The following is a 15,579-nucleotide window of genomic DNA, read 5'->3' as shown; positions in this document are numbered from 1 at the left end:
CATCAGTCTGCTTCACAAAGCAGTCAAAAGGCAACTTTCTATAAGCACAATTAGCACAATCCCCTCCATCTGCAAATCTCCACTGGTACTTTTGGAAAGTGCCAGCCTATATGTACGTGTTTTGTATTTCTTCACCTTACAGAGTGACTCCACTTGAATTGTCCCCAGTTAATTATAACTAATCATTTATTCTGCAAAGAGATAAAAATACATATATTTTAGTGACTTGTGAGTATAGAGCACACTGTATTTCTCCAAATTAAATTTTAAGTTCTTCAGAGAGAAAGTCTGTACTTCATGTGGTTAGGAAAACATTTTCTAATGTTTTCCAAACACTGGTGACACCTGTTCTTCACTTTCGCTGGGCATGCTGGAGCACAGAGAGTACCAGTTGCTGCAGACAATGCTGGTAACAGCTGCTGCACACAAAGGCTGCCAAAATTGATAATACTGGTGAAACTAAAATCAAACTGAGCAAGGTGGAAAACCTCAAGGAAATGCCCCCAAGGGTAGTCAAGGCTTTGTGTGTTTGTTCAATGCATGTTCCCTTCAAGTAATAACACTGCTCTGATGCTTTGCAGAGGAAATTTGTACCCTCGTTATTGCCGAAGTATTTTCAGAAGATTCTGGCAGTTTCACCTGTACTGCAAGCAATAAATATGGCACAGTATCTAGTATAGCTCATCTAACTGTCAAAGGTAAGAGTTTGTTTTAGTCCTTCACTTGCTAGTAAATACAAGCAGAGCAGGCTGTTGCACTGTACAGTCCAAGCCACTTATCGAACATACAGACTTTTCAAAGTGCCCTTCCCCAGTTAGAAACGTGAGGGAACAAGGAACATTAGGGAATGAATCCCACACAGCCCTTCTGAAAACACAACTCTTGCTGACCTCAAGATCTGGGCAATAGCCATTTTTGGAATCTCTATGGACTGCCTAGTTTGCTGTTTCAATAACCCTTTGGTGCAGAGCCTCAAAACAGATTCTTTCATACACGATTTATGCTGCCAAGGCACTGAGCAGTTAGGTGAGAAAGTACAGTACATAAAAGCACAGTGTGCTGTTGACTCCAACTCAGCTCCAGTTCTGGCCGTGTTCTTCATAATTACAAAGTTAGAGAATTCTCTGAAAAGAAAGTTTGTATTTCAAAGATGCTGGTGGAATTCACAGGGGACATGGAAGGTCACAGGTCTTCACAGAAAGACCATTGCTGGATCTTCCAAACTAGAACTGTGTCTCTTTTCCCCCCACCTTTACAATATTCCTTTGTTAAGGGAATTTGTTGTTAAACAAATGAGGTCAAACAACTCAGTCCAACAGCTGGAAAGACATCAGCATGAGTTTTTTCCAACTGTAACTTCTGTGATTCCATTTCACTGTAATTTATGGTATAGACAGATCACCAAAAGTTTGATATTTGCTATTTCAGCATCCGAAGACAGTAGTAATGCTGCTACCCTTCACACAATGAGCTCCATCAACTCAATTGCTGCTGAACATCAACCTCCCCCACATACTCCTTCCCATCGTGTAGTAAATCAAACCCCCAAACCTAAACTTGAAGGTGTTCTTGTGAACCACAATGAACCCAGATCGAGTTCCAAGATAGGTCTTCGTGTGCACTTCAAGCTGCCTGAAGATGATAAAGGAAGTGAATCATCACCAGAGGATGGACGTGGCGCTACCAACCACATCAGACCCAACAATTTCCAAGAGAGGATAAATGGGCAGCCAACGAAAATACCAGAGCCAACATCGCCATCCAAGGAACCCCCCCCAGTACTGGCTAAACCAAAGCTGTAAGTAAAAGGGATTCGAAGTCTCAGGACCATCACTGATATTATTTAGTATTCATAGACCAGGACACTACCGCACTAGAGCAAAAAACTCAAACACCAAACAAAGAGATTGTCACTATCACATAGTGCTTGCCTAATTAACCATACTCTTAGAAAACATACTCTACAGAGCTAGATATCTTTTCTGTATATCCCTCTTGGGAAAAGCGTTCTCCAAATTTAAAGGGAAAATGTTTTCCCTTTGGAATTTTATTTAATTCCACAATGTTTTCTGCTGCAAACAGAAGGTGAACAACACTGCTTTTATGCAGGCAAAATAAAAGCAGGTTCTTCAAATATATCTCACTCAATTCTGAGTATGCAATTTTGTATTTAAGTTGCCCAATGCTTGCATAGAGCAGAATTTCTCTCACCCTCCATCCTCACCCCCCAAAAAACCTGTAACAAAGGAGTGCATTATAATGCAGATGTATAGATGAAGGACAGAAAATCAGGACTGCCCAACTTCTAACTCTCTAACATTCTGCTTTTTGAAAGCTTGAAATTGCTAACTTTATCTACCTTTAATGTGATCTTTGTTTAGTACATTATAGAAACAGTATTTTTTAAATAAAAAGAAGTTTTGTTGACTTAATGTATTTGGTTTGTCAGTACAAGTTGTGGTTGGTCTCTACTTCTACATTTTTCACTTTTTAGCAATAGTTATTCAATACTCAACAATTTATTACATTATTATTTTCCATATCCTCTATGTCCTTTTTGGTTTTGGAAGGGGAAAAGTTAGCCTGTTTTCCATATGCTGTATTTCCATATACATAAAACCTAAATAAACCACTTGACAAGGCCAAATAATTTTCTTTAATTGCAAAGTAGAAAAGCCCTGAAGACATATACAGTAGATAGCATCTAGGAAACAACAATTGCATGAAATGCAAGTCCTCTCTGAATGATGCATTCCTCCCTGTCACCAAATGTCAACACCACCTAAACTACATTGGTAATATCTCTGTTGGTGGATTATTACAAAGTTTTATTAGCCAAAATGCTGGTTTCAGGACCCACTTTAACAGAAGCTAAATAACTGCAATCTGGCTTAAAAACACTCATTTAAAACGCAATAAACCAAATCCTCCTCTTAGTTACACAAGCAGAGAGGTACTAAGGTGACACAGAGCAGAATTTGACAATGCTATCCCTGGAATACCTTCAAGTAAGATTTATATTTATATTATTTCATGTGTTAAAACGTAAGAATAATCTTCAGTCATAATTTTCAGGCAAAAAGCTTTTATGTGTCTGGCAAAGAAGGGGAGAGAAAGTAAAAGTTTATTTTAGTAGCAAACTAATATTATGCTCTTCTTATAATGTTAGAGCATAGCAGTTTCCCCTACCTCTTACTGTATCACAGGACATAGAGTTTTTCTCTAGCACATTCAGGACTCACGACCAATTTTGCTCATCTTTGTTTTATATGCAGTGATCAGACCCAGTTAAAACAGCTCCAGAACCAGGTCTTGCTTGAACAGCAGGTGCATCAGACATCTACAAGAGAATTGTCATTCAGTACAGCTTTATTGAATTCTGCTACTTCACTCCATCAACAGTCCACCTCAACGATGTACAAACAAAGCAAAGCCTCTGCTTCGCAAGCATTCGGCTATACCCGGCCTAAGCAGTTCCTGCCATCGCAAACCACACCACCTACCAGCTCCTCTTCTAGCTCCTCAGTTATAATATTCAGCAACGTCCCTCAAGGAACTCAAAGAACAAATAACAAGGAAAATTTCACAGGAAATCCTCCACCTGCCCAATCAAGGTCTTCAGGAGGGTTTACCAGCAAAAGTGAACAGTCTCTATCAAGCCCGAAAGAATCCATGGTGCCTCCACTAACACTTTCTATATCTAGTGTAAAACAGTTTCAGACTCAGAGTGTGACTCCTGCTCCTCTCTCCCCAACTGGACGGATTCAGAATCCAGTAGCTTTCCTCAGTGCTGTTCTTCCTTCACTTCCTACTGTGCCATCAACCAATGCTATGGGACTGCCCAGAAGTACACCAGCCACGTAAGTAGCATAAATCCATAAGCAGGGACAAGAAATATTCATAAAGGAAACGAAGATGCATTTCTGTTCAAGGGTTCAGTGGGGAGTTTACTGAAATGCAAGTCATTCATAAAACAGAAAAGCGAGTTATTCATATATTCTGGTCATTTCATCTAAGCTTTTCATTCAGTTAAGAAAGGAAGAGAGAATAGCTTCTATAATAAGATACATAAAGGGTAAGATAAATTCAAGATAGATAAATGGGAGTTTATAAACAGATATATGCAAGAATTTGGGGGCTCAGAGATTCATAAGACTGTATTGTGGGAGAAAAGAGATTTCATGAGTTTGCAGGATAAGTCACTCTAAGACCATTTGCCTATATGGGCTATAAAACATTCTTACCTATTGTAAGCAACAAGCAAAGTTTTAAAAGGTACCTGTTAATATAAATTATTTCTTAGTCCAGGTAAATCTAAGAAATCAGTTATGTAAAGGTATTTTTTTGGTTGCAATGCTTTCTATATTTAAAGTCCCTCAGAAAATCTCAGGAGAGGTAATGGTTTGCACATAAATATTTTAATTGACAGCCAGCATGATTTCTGTGACAAAATGGCTACCATCATACAACTAAATAAGGATGATGATGTACCAGAAAGGTTGTGATCTTAAGAGTTCCCTCTTTACTAGCAGAGTTGAAATTCGTATTCCTTTTGTGGACCATGTGAACCCTGTGTGAGTATGGCTAGCACCAGTAGATTGATACAAATTCTGCACAGAAATCCAAATTCTGCAGAAAGTAAGGAATATTTCCCCCTTTTACTGATGGTACACTTCAAGGTAGCGATAGCCATCTGTAAATCACAATCTCCTAACTATCTGATACATCAACCAATCTGTAATTCTAACAGAAAAAAGTGTCCCTGTATATATAATATTAACCACTCTGTGCGCCAAGGAATCCTGCCTTCAAACCATACTTGCACGCCTACTCCCAGACTTCCTAATTGCCCAGCACAGCCACACAATCGCAGTCACCCTGTGGCACATGCCTGGAGGCCTTCACGGCCCTGGCATCACAGCAGGTATATATAATAAAGTTATAAGGGTCACAGTGAAGGTTTTAACTATACCCAACTCAAGGCTTCAGCCTGCTTTCACAACATTGCAACAGCAAGCAAAAATCAACTGCAACTACTCACCTGCTCCCCTTCCTCCCCTTCAGAGCTGGTGCCCAAGCGCTCAAGCACTCTTCTCTTTGCATTAATGACACTTAACCCTTGCAAAGTGCTTTACTTTTTCTAACTTTTGTAGAGGCTTTACCAAAGAAATCCTTACAATATGCCTACCAGGTAGAGTATTTAAATATTGTTTTCTTCGTGTCACCTTTCCTGGGTCCCAGCCCAGAGCTGAATACCCACATAACTAGAGCTCATCGTGTGAGATTCAAATCTAGATCTCTACAAGGGAGAAAGTCAAAGCGAGAGCACAAAAGGTCAGGAAGAAACCCGAACAATATCTGTGCTAATCTGTTAATAGCTATTGAAGTTTCAGCTTCCTTTTTTGGCATTATCAGTTATAATAACCCTGGTGACAAAAGCGGTGAGAATCACCATGTCTGCAGAACAACAAAAGGAAGGTATCTTGCACAGCAATCACCAGTTATGCCTTGTACCTAGACCCCCTGTTATTAAGGTCCCAATTCCTGGTAAACTACTAGAACGTTGCACACTCTCTAGTAGTGTGCGGCTGCTGTGCTTCAGCAGTGCACTCTCACAGTGTCCCGACAGTCTTATTTAAGAATGTAACTATTTTCAAACCTTATTAAAATAAAACAGACTACATCTATAAAACAAAAATAAAAAGAACTGTTGATGTTAGGTGTCACAAAAGGGTGAGAGCAATGAAAGAAGTAAAAGTTCATGGAAAGAATACATGATTAATGAAGATGTGAGATAAAGATCAATGAGAAATTGTATTAGCTTCTAAATTATTGCCTGATACAGTAAAATGTACAAATTGTATACTTACAGTAATACCTAGACACATTTCTTTACCATTCATTGTGACATCATTATGCCAGGACAAATATAAATGGAATCTAGATGCTTATTATAGTATTAGAATGCTTATTCTCTTTAAGATGCGTGTCCTTAATTCCTACTGGCATGGGAATGGGATGCACCATTAAAATAGTACCAAAAAAATCAAATGCCATGTTGTGCTTTGGCTTCTACATAAATACATAACAGGTTCCGCCAGCCAGCTGAAGTGTAACATATCATATCACACAGGTGACAAAAAAATATACTGTTTGCTGTATGTTAGTATCAGAATTTTCTTTTAATAGCCCGACCCAGGGATTAACAAAGAAAAATCTGAAGCCTCTGCCGTTAGCAACAGATGATGCTATTCGGGAAAATAAAGCTGCACTTGTAAAGGACTTGGAAAGAAAACTGCATTTCAGAGAGGATGCTAATCAACAAAGTAGTCAGCAGGTAAGAAAATCGAGTGCTATTAAAATAAATTTCACTCATGAACAAGGCATGTATTAAGCCTTGTGGAACAAAAGGTGTTTGTGTGGTTGAGCTGCTACGCTACTTTGCAGAGTGAGCTTTTGTGGTAAGTACTGGTTTGGAATAGCAAATGAGCTTTAAATAAGAAGTATGAGGCGATGCAGCTGTGGAGGGCTTACTCTGTGACTGAGTAGCATTTTTAATTTCTAATCATCTCCATTAGAGACTGGTAGGAATGTAAAACTTTTTTATTTTCATGGAAGCTTCTGTAGATTGGATTTCATTTTTTCACTTTACAAGTTGCTCAACTCATTGCACACATACACATTCATACACTGTATATTTTTTAACACAAATTAAGGAGTAAAGTAATCAAACTGTGTAAGAAAAGGTTTCTGTTTTTACTTTAGTTGAAGTAAAATGTGGTATTTGATTTTTAGCATTAAACCTATTTTTCCAAATCTCCCAATTTATATGAATTGACAGGGACTTCTTAGGAACTTAAAGTTTTGGTAGCTGTTACTGGCATACATCGAACTTTAGGCCTAGCACTATTAGGGTTTAGCAAAATAGCAAGTGTTTTACAAAGTTCAGGGAACTAAATATCAGTTCATTCTTAATTGGAATCAATAAATTCACCAGATCTGGGCAGTGCCTATCAACTTAAAGAAGAAATAAAAAATGAAATATTATTTTGAGGCTGAAATCACTGTAAATCAGGTTCAACCACCCTTGAGTAACAGTAGGACACACTAAGGACTGCTAGATAGCTGTTCTGCCTGTAGGCGATGATGCTGCTCTCACCTTGGCCATAGAGCCCTCCCATAGCTGTCCCGACAGCTCAGGCCTAAAGCAGCAAATAACGGTTTACCCTGATCTCTCATCAACAAGGGAACTTTTCAGAACATCTGTTAGCTCTTCTGACAGAGAACATGCAAAGATAAGCAAAGAGCCATGGAGTCTCTGGAGTAAATTACCCTCTGTGGACAACTGCAGTGTAATCCCTGTTTTTTTCATTTTGCTGCTGACCTTTCTTTCTGACAGACCACGCTGCCAAAGCACTTTGAGTAAAACAACTGGCAAGCAGTATGTTTTGCAGATGAATCACAAGTGTTACAATTTGGACTTGCTATGGTAGTAAGACAAATTATTTAGAGAGCTACTGTGAAATACCAATCAGTCTTTCGAGGTAACTGCATGATAACCCCTTTAGAAACAATGATCACGACTGGTGTCAAAGTTATCTGCTGACAGCAAAAGTTATTTATACTCTTATTTGCTATTCTGTATGAGACTAAATCAAAATCTCGATTCCCAAATCCCCAAAACACTTCAAAGCTGGCACATCTCTAATTGTTATGGTAATTAGAATGCCAATGGTAATGAACTAGAAAACAAACATTTTAGGATTGCTCAATAAAAGTTCCCTCATTTTCCCCTCAGTTCCCACATTTAATCACTTCTGATTTTATTCTTCCACATCCAGGAAAATGACTGCTCAGACTGACTGCAGTGATTATTTAAGGAGACAAGGGGATGCATAGTGTTTTCCAAAATTCCTATTGCTTTGCCATTCATAGAACAATCAACATCATGAGAATGGTATGCTGGAGTGCTGGATTCACGCCCATAGATTTTGTCCTCTTTTTTCCTCTTGTAGTTAACACAGAATTAAGGAGGAGACATTTTCATCCCACATATAGCACATGTGCATTAAATTGATTATTATAGCAGTGGGAAAGGGCTTCTTATTCACTTTCTCATAAATACAAATGCAGCTCTCCTCTGTATGAGAGATCACTGCATAATGAACGGAGTACAGCATCCAATAAGAATCTTAAAGTGTTGGCTTCCTTGTCTTTTCTACGTGCTATTTTAAAAATTCCTTCTCATAAAACGTGTCCTATAGCATATTTTTATTTAGAAAACAGCACTGTAACCCCGTATTTTAATAGCAGTATTTGGTCTCACAATATTTGCTGAGCACGTAAGGATCACCCAGAATGAAAGCTGCAGATGACAAGTCTGTGTCTTAAAGTACTGGTATTGCCTTATATTACTATATAAAGTGCAATAATGAACATGAGTGATTTACATCCTGGTGCTCTATTTATTATCTGTCATTGGCTTCCATATGAAAAGTGTTAAGCTTACAAGTCAAGATTTTCCTAAGTGTCAGCATTATGCGCTCAGCATGGTATCTGATAATCCAGATGTACTCCTCCTGTTTCATCCAGTACATCATTCATCAACAACAATAAAGAAATCCAGAACTGGAACGTAGTTGGCAATTTTGCTGATGTTGCATGAGACAGAACAGATTAGCCTCTGGTCTTCTACAGCTATGATAATCACACAGTGCTGACAGAAAGACAAATATGATTTTGCTAATATTCTAGCTGAAACTTTGATCAAGTACATGCAATAACAAGCTGTCATTTTTACCAGAAGAAAACACCATACCTGTCATTTATGCAGGTGGTACTATGCTATATTGCCAGGCAAAATTTCATCACAATTAGGAGTGTTGAAATAAAAAGAGGTTCAGCTCTCTGAATGTCTTCAGTCAGGTTTGCTCAGTTCTTTCAAACAGAACATACACTAAATGAGGATTAGGTTTGTGCAGTTGCGGGAAGGGGTTGGGACAAATCTCAGGATATAGGAGACTTAACTCAGTTTCTTCCTTGTCCTGAAGACAGTCAAATTCGTAACTCTTAACTCCAGGACAGCCTGACTCCTTGCCAGTGGGTACGTGTACTGGTGGTGCTGTCCCAGGTTGCACAACTAATTAATCATTCTGTATGAGCAGGATAAAAATCTGGAAATTTCACCTTTCAGAACAGCTCCCTTAACAGGAGACCAGAGTCTCACCTTCTCCAGCTCAATGAATAAAAATAAAGATTTTCAGGCAGTGTCAAACAGGCCCTCCTTTAGCACAACATTTCCGAGAGCATTTCAACTTAATGGTTAGGGTTCTTTGAGGAAGCTGATGGAATCCCTTCTTCCAGTTTGTGCTGGAGAAAAGAAATAGAGACAGACTGAGAGAGACAGGCAGAGAGAAAGAGAATCACTCTCCTGCCTAGGAACTAGGACAAACACCTGGATTCTTGTCGTTGCTGTAGTGGATGTTTCAGTATTTCTGCAAAGTGAAAGAGGACAAGAAGGACAAAGAACTTCCCTGTCTGCTCATCTCCACCCCCATAATGTTTTATTAGCATGGACCTCAGAGCTTCCTCTTGGAGACTGAGGTTGAAATCCTGTGAGACAAAGCATCCAAGTCTCATAACCTGAGTGAGCGTCTGGGCTACTGCGCCATTTGATGAAAGGAGAGCACAGCCAGCGTTACCTCCTCTTCCCAAAATCTGCCAGTCTAGTCCGTTGGGCCTTTTATCTTCCTTACAAGTAAAATATCTTGCTAATGATCAGTTAGAATACGTCATGTAGAAACAAAAAGAAGTGTGGGGAGAAAAGAGCAGGCAGAGAATTTGGCAAATGGAAAGAAATAAAAATGTGTAATGCAAACTGATTCTTTTAACCTGATACTTGAAAACATTTACAGGCTTCACCAATGGGACTACAAACAGAGGAAATTCAGCTTTACAGGCAAAACTTAGAAATTAATGGTATTATCTCCTCAAAACTTTGCTATACAAATAATATAAAATAGGAACATGAGGTAATTAAACCTCAAAATCCTGTACAGTAATAAAGGAATTAACTGTGCAGTGATAAAGGAAAGGTGAGTTAAGTACCTGGGCCTGGTTTATACCTTTTGGTTACAAGAACTACAAACTGTGCCCTCATATCTGTGTCTTTTACTATGAAGAATATCATGTGGCTGTGCTGGTTGGTTGTGTCTTACGTAAAACCCAGACAGCAGCATGGTCACTGCCTTATTTTTAGGACAAAGAGTAAAGCTACAGCTGTTCAGAAAATGATGCATAGCCCTCACATGAATATTCTTTACTTTTGCTAGGGAACACTTTATAAGAAATTTCAGAGCAGAAGAGATGCAGGGTTTGTCCAAAGGCTTTTAGATTACTAAAAACCATGGCCTGTGAAGCCATATGCAGAACCCAACTCATCACACAGGCCACATCACCACTAACACCTCAACACTGCTCAAACAGAAGCGTCTCCTCGCAGTTCCCAGACTAAGCAGTCAGCCTCAGAAAGGTCACAAGAATTACCAAGAGCTCTGTTCCCCGGAGCACAAGAATTACACTTAATTCAATCACTCCAAAAATCTTGCTCAAAAACAAGCTTCACATTATCTTCCAAAGGTCAGCAAACGTAGGCAGTTTTGGACTAAGGATGGGAATTAAACCCCAAGGAGTCCTCATGGAAGCTTGCTTCCTCTGTACTAGAAATAAGGAGAGATTTAAGAACCTGACCAAGACAAATTACCAGTTCTTGACATTAATAGGTATAAACTCCCAATAATCGTGGGAATGAATAGTTGAACAACCCAAGTGGTTGCGTTCTCAAGTTCTAGACATAATCAACAACAAAATACATGCAGGTTTTCCTAGTAAGGATCCTGGCTTGCAGAATTCTTCACCTAGGAAAGGGAACTTGAGCTCCTCGTGGTTTCATACACGCTCCTAAGCTGCTCACTCCAGCTGATGTCTGTGGGAGTTGGAGATGCAAACCTTATTTGCTTTCTCTTCTATTTTGCTCTTGCTCTATCACTTTGAGCTGAACTATATTTTGAATATTGTCTAGCCGTGTACCAGAGGTGACTTGCTAGATGCTTCAAGGGTTTGTGTTTACATTTGGATAGCATGATAATCATGTCTTGTGCCACCTGAGAGGGCCCAACTGCAAGAAATGAGTCACTTCAGTGATAACTCTCCATGGGACATGATGAGTGAAGAAAAGCATGCACATTGGATCTGTTGTTTTTTGATTCCCACTGCTGAAAGGGTGGGAGGGGGGAGAGAGAATCCAAACTAAACAGAAGATTTCAGTCAGAGTAGCATAGATTAGACGTTGAAGCCAAGGAGCCTGGAAACAGACACTGAGATGCAATATATGCCAGTTTCTTAGATAAACTGTTAACTGGATTTAGAATAACTCTGCCAAAAAGCCAATATCTAGTAAAAGTTACAAAACTGGGATTAAATTGGGAAATTTGTCTGGAGTTGGCGCTTAGTAGCAAACAGAATTATGTCTTTATACAGTATATGAGAATCAACATTCAAATAAAGTTCTCGTAGCCTTTCTATTTGTGGTAATTTCCATGGGTTACTATGCTAACATCAGAATACTTTGATGCTACAAGCTTCTACTAACTGTAAGCATGTATTTTCACTAAGATCTGAATCTTGCTCAAGTCAACAGCAAGATGGGTTTTAACTTCAACAGATCCAAGATTTTAGAACTCATATTCACACACAAAGGTGCTTAAAAATTTACAGGAATTACTACAGTCTATGCAATTCCTCTTTTTGCCAAAAAAGGTTCGCAGGTAGCAGAATGGCCCAGGAGCTACATTACTTGACTCTAGGAGAACATGATCCAACTACCTGCTCTGTCACAGACTTTCTGTTACCTTAACAGGTCCCTCTGCTTCTTTAGGCCTTGTAAAATGCAGGTAATAGCCCTGCCCTGAAGGTTGCCTTGCTGTCAGGTGCTCAAAAAATGATGGTGATGGGGCCAAACAAATTGATTGCAGAGACAAAATTATGTGAATCTGTACCTTCAACAAGACTTGCATTGAGAGAAGACTTTGTTTGCCATACTGGTCAAATTACAACCATCCAGCAGCACCCTACACCAATATTGTCAGGGCAGTGCAAAGGCTAGCAGCTCCCCAGAAGAGAAGTTGCATTTCACCTCTCCACTGCCCCAAATTCCCACTAGTGTTTGTCTGACTTTTTTTTTTTCTCCTTTTGAGTTAACTTCCTTCTAGCTCAGTCCTTCAGAACAATTCACTGTGGGATCAGATGACCGCCAGTGATGGCAGGAGGGACGTGTGGGAGCATATGGATATGAGCAGAGAGGGCAGCAAGGGAATGCTGCTGCTAGCACAAGCTGGCATCTAAACTGGTTCAGCTACATTGTCAAATCATATATTGAGCACGCTACACATCTCTGTGGCAATAATGCTGCACAGCTCATTTACAAGGTGCTACTACAGACTAGAGAAAAATGGTACAGAACTGCTCAAGACACATATTCACCAGCACATTTTCTGGCTTTGCTCTGGCCAGTTTTAAGAGTCTTTTACCCTTCTACTTACACCCTGCCAATATTAAAGCACCCACCACTGCCTACTCCCCTTTTGCTAATGCACATAAGTGAAATATCCAGGTCTCAAAAGTTGCAGTCTACTCGGCATATATTAATATAATTATATACAGTTATAATACATATAAGTATTATATATATTCTAATTTGTACAGAACATTTAGACCTCCAGACAGGAGCTTGAATTTTACTGTTTTCTAGCTGGGAGATAACATAATTTAAAACATCTGGCTACTACATTAAACAAGTGTGTGAATTCCTGTCTGTAAAAATTTCACATTCCAGGAAAGTTGCCAAAAAGCAACTACATTTTTGACCCAAAACCAGAGCCCGAACCTTTATACTCTTTCCCTTAGTCTCCTCAGTATGCTGAACTGCACCCTAGTTTTAACATTGTACCCACTCATCAGCTGACTTAATCTTTGTGTGACGCTTTACGAAATACTTGTCTGAGCCACAACCACAAAATCTTTGCCCTACTCCACTCACGTAATCACATTCAGAAATAGCTTTATGGCTTATGTGATAAAAACAGTTCTTCAGAAAGCCGTATTAACAACTATTTTCTGTTCTTGCTAATCCTAGAAGAAAATCTACCAAACAAGCAAAAAACTCCCAAGATTATATCCTCTATACAACTGTGTATTTCCACTTATTTCAGAGATTCCTGTTCTGTATAAGAAGTTTGATATAACACTTTCATGTATGTATGATGGCCTTAAAATTTTCACAGCAATGTTAAGTTAGTCTTGTTGGCTCGTGTGTAAATTTATACAAGCATCTATATGCACACTAAACAACACATTTAGAAATACAAAGACTGAAGTATGAGCACAACACACAGGCAACACTTTGGGGCTGTGGGAACCCTAACTTCAATATTTTCTAATTTAAAATGTTTTTTTGAATATAACTCCTTAAAATGACCAGCCCAAACCCATGCAGTCAGCCTGCACAGTTCCTAGCCAGAGACTGTTGCGTTAGCATGGAAACACAAGGACTCTTGTGGCTTCCATGGGCAGAGAAGCAGCTGTCAGTAATGACAGCCCAGCGTTGATAGTGCAGCAATATGCTTTTGTTCTGACAAACTGCTACTTTTATTTTATACCTTTCTCTGGGTGTGCACATACATCCAGAGTCACATGCACTCAAGAAATGTCAAAGAAAACTTGTCCATAACTAATGTCAAGTGGCCCCGTCAAATGCATTCCTTCCCCTACCATATTTTCTACTGCAAGCAGATGTATGAAAAGGAAGAACTACCCCAATTTCTTAATAAAGTAAAGATTGTAAGAAGTTAGTATCTTCAGCACATCAGTCAGGAAAAAAAAGATACACTGTGTTCACAGAAAACATTTTCAGATCTAAAACAGAGGCAAGAAACATTAGGTTAATTACAGTTTGAAAATAATTGCTCTAAGTTTAATTTATGTTAGTTGGTTAGACAACTTAAGACAAACCTGTACCTTTGGAGTAGAGGTAATAAAAGATGTTAACTGTATCAGCTTTGTTTGGTTTCATCTGTAGGCCTTCATGGCTACAGCAACCGTACACTATTAATTTCTTATTAGGTACCACAATGTCTTTTGGACAGCAATGGAATTGAAAAAAAAAATCAGTATGAAAAATTGCTGACTAAACTCAACCATCTATAAACAATACTGGACTCTCCCATTAGCTTGCAGTATTTCATTGCCTCTTAACTCCGCTCTGTAGTATTTTGTTCTGGAGTCAATACCTTACTCATTACCATCTTGCCTTGAAAGCGTAATGGTAATGCCTTCCTAGCCCCATTACTTCCCTCTGCTAGAGAACATCGTATGACGAAAAACTCACTTCAGGGACCAAGCAATGATTCCCCAGTGTTCAACTATATAGTTGAGGATGTATTGAAAGTATAAAAGTACAATATTGCCTTTTTAATTTGAAACATTATTCTTGTCATTAGCAATTTTCATTTCCAAAACCTGCTTTTGACACAGCCACCAGAAAATTGAACTAAAGAAAAAATTGATCTAGAGATTAGTTACCTCATTCTGAAAAAGTCATTGTATTCACACTTTGTAGGTCTAATGAAACATGCACACAGCTCAATAAAGTTGAAGACTATATATAACTAAGAGAGGCCAGTGGCAGATTTACGTACTGCCATAAAAGAATGATGTTAACTGTTGGTAAGGTCCACACGGCAGTAAAGAACTGGTGTGCTGACTTACAGATTACACAGATTGAATGGTTTTGTATGTGGGAGCAGATGCAGGCCCCTGACTTTTTCTTCCCTTGTTCTTTACTATGTTGCACTTAACAAATAAAAGGTGTTGGCTCTTCCAAAAGCCCTCTTCCAATTTTTCAGTCTTCTAGACTGCTGCTTTCGGTTGCTATCTGAGAAGTCTTAACACTTCCCACTCATTTTATTCTAATCCGAGTTCAGAGTTGTCCTCTCAGAGTAAAAATTCTTCACAAACTTAGTGTGCCTAGCTTCTGAGATAGCCAATTTGTGAGTCACTTCGCCCACTCTGTCCATCAGCCCTGTTGCCCTCTACACATACATAACACTTAAAAAATGGCTTATCTTTATGAAGGGAATAACAGTGCTCAAAAGATAAAGAGAAACCTGTATGCAAAACTGTATTTAGCTTTATAATTATGCTGTCATATAACCAATATCCAGAAATAATTACATCATTTTTGAGAGGGTCATTACACAATAAACAGTAACATCTTTAAACAGGCAGAAATTAGACTCTCTGTACCATACTTGCCATATTGCCCTGGCCTTTATTCATGTGACAAATCATTAGATGATGGAAAGGGAAGGAGGGAAACAGATCACCCCTAGCTTAATTAATCCTTAATTAGCCTCCAAAGGCCACACAGTATGTGAAATCCCTGAAAACAATTTCATTCTTAGAAGAATTACATATAGTATCTTCAAGTCCTACTGCAAAATTCAGAGACTCAAGGTATCCTTT

General features: G+C 38.9%; 1 protein-coding gene across 1 annotated transcript in view; it reads left to right on the top strand.

Annotated features, from left to right (window-relative positions):
- The window catches only part of MYPN (myopalladin), a 62,176-nt gene that overhangs the window by 30,180 nt on the left and 16,417 nt on the right, over positions 1-15,579 (top strand). The window contains exons 9-12 of the mRNA XM_068416697.1: positions 582-698; positions 1,429-1,798; positions 3,276-3,860; positions 6,190-6,337. Coding sequence (XP_068272798.1) covers positions 582-698; positions 1,429-1,798; positions 3,276-3,860; positions 6,190-6,337 — 1,220 coding nt within the window. The remainder of the gene's footprint in view (positions 1-581; positions 699-1,428; positions 1,799-3,275; positions 3,861-6,189; positions 6,338-15,579) is intronic.

The sequence above is a fragment of the Nyctibius grandis genome, chromosome 20 (genome assembly GCF_013368605.1).
Source record: "Nyctibius grandis isolate bNycGra1 chromosome 20, bNycGra1.pri, whole genome shotgun sequence".
NCBI lineage: Eukaryota > Metazoa > Chordata > Aves > Nyctibiiformes > Nyctibiidae > Nyctibius > Nyctibius grandis.
The sequence above is the reverse complement of the archived record's forward strand: the minus strand, read 5'-3'. Positions and strand labels throughout refer to the sequence as shown.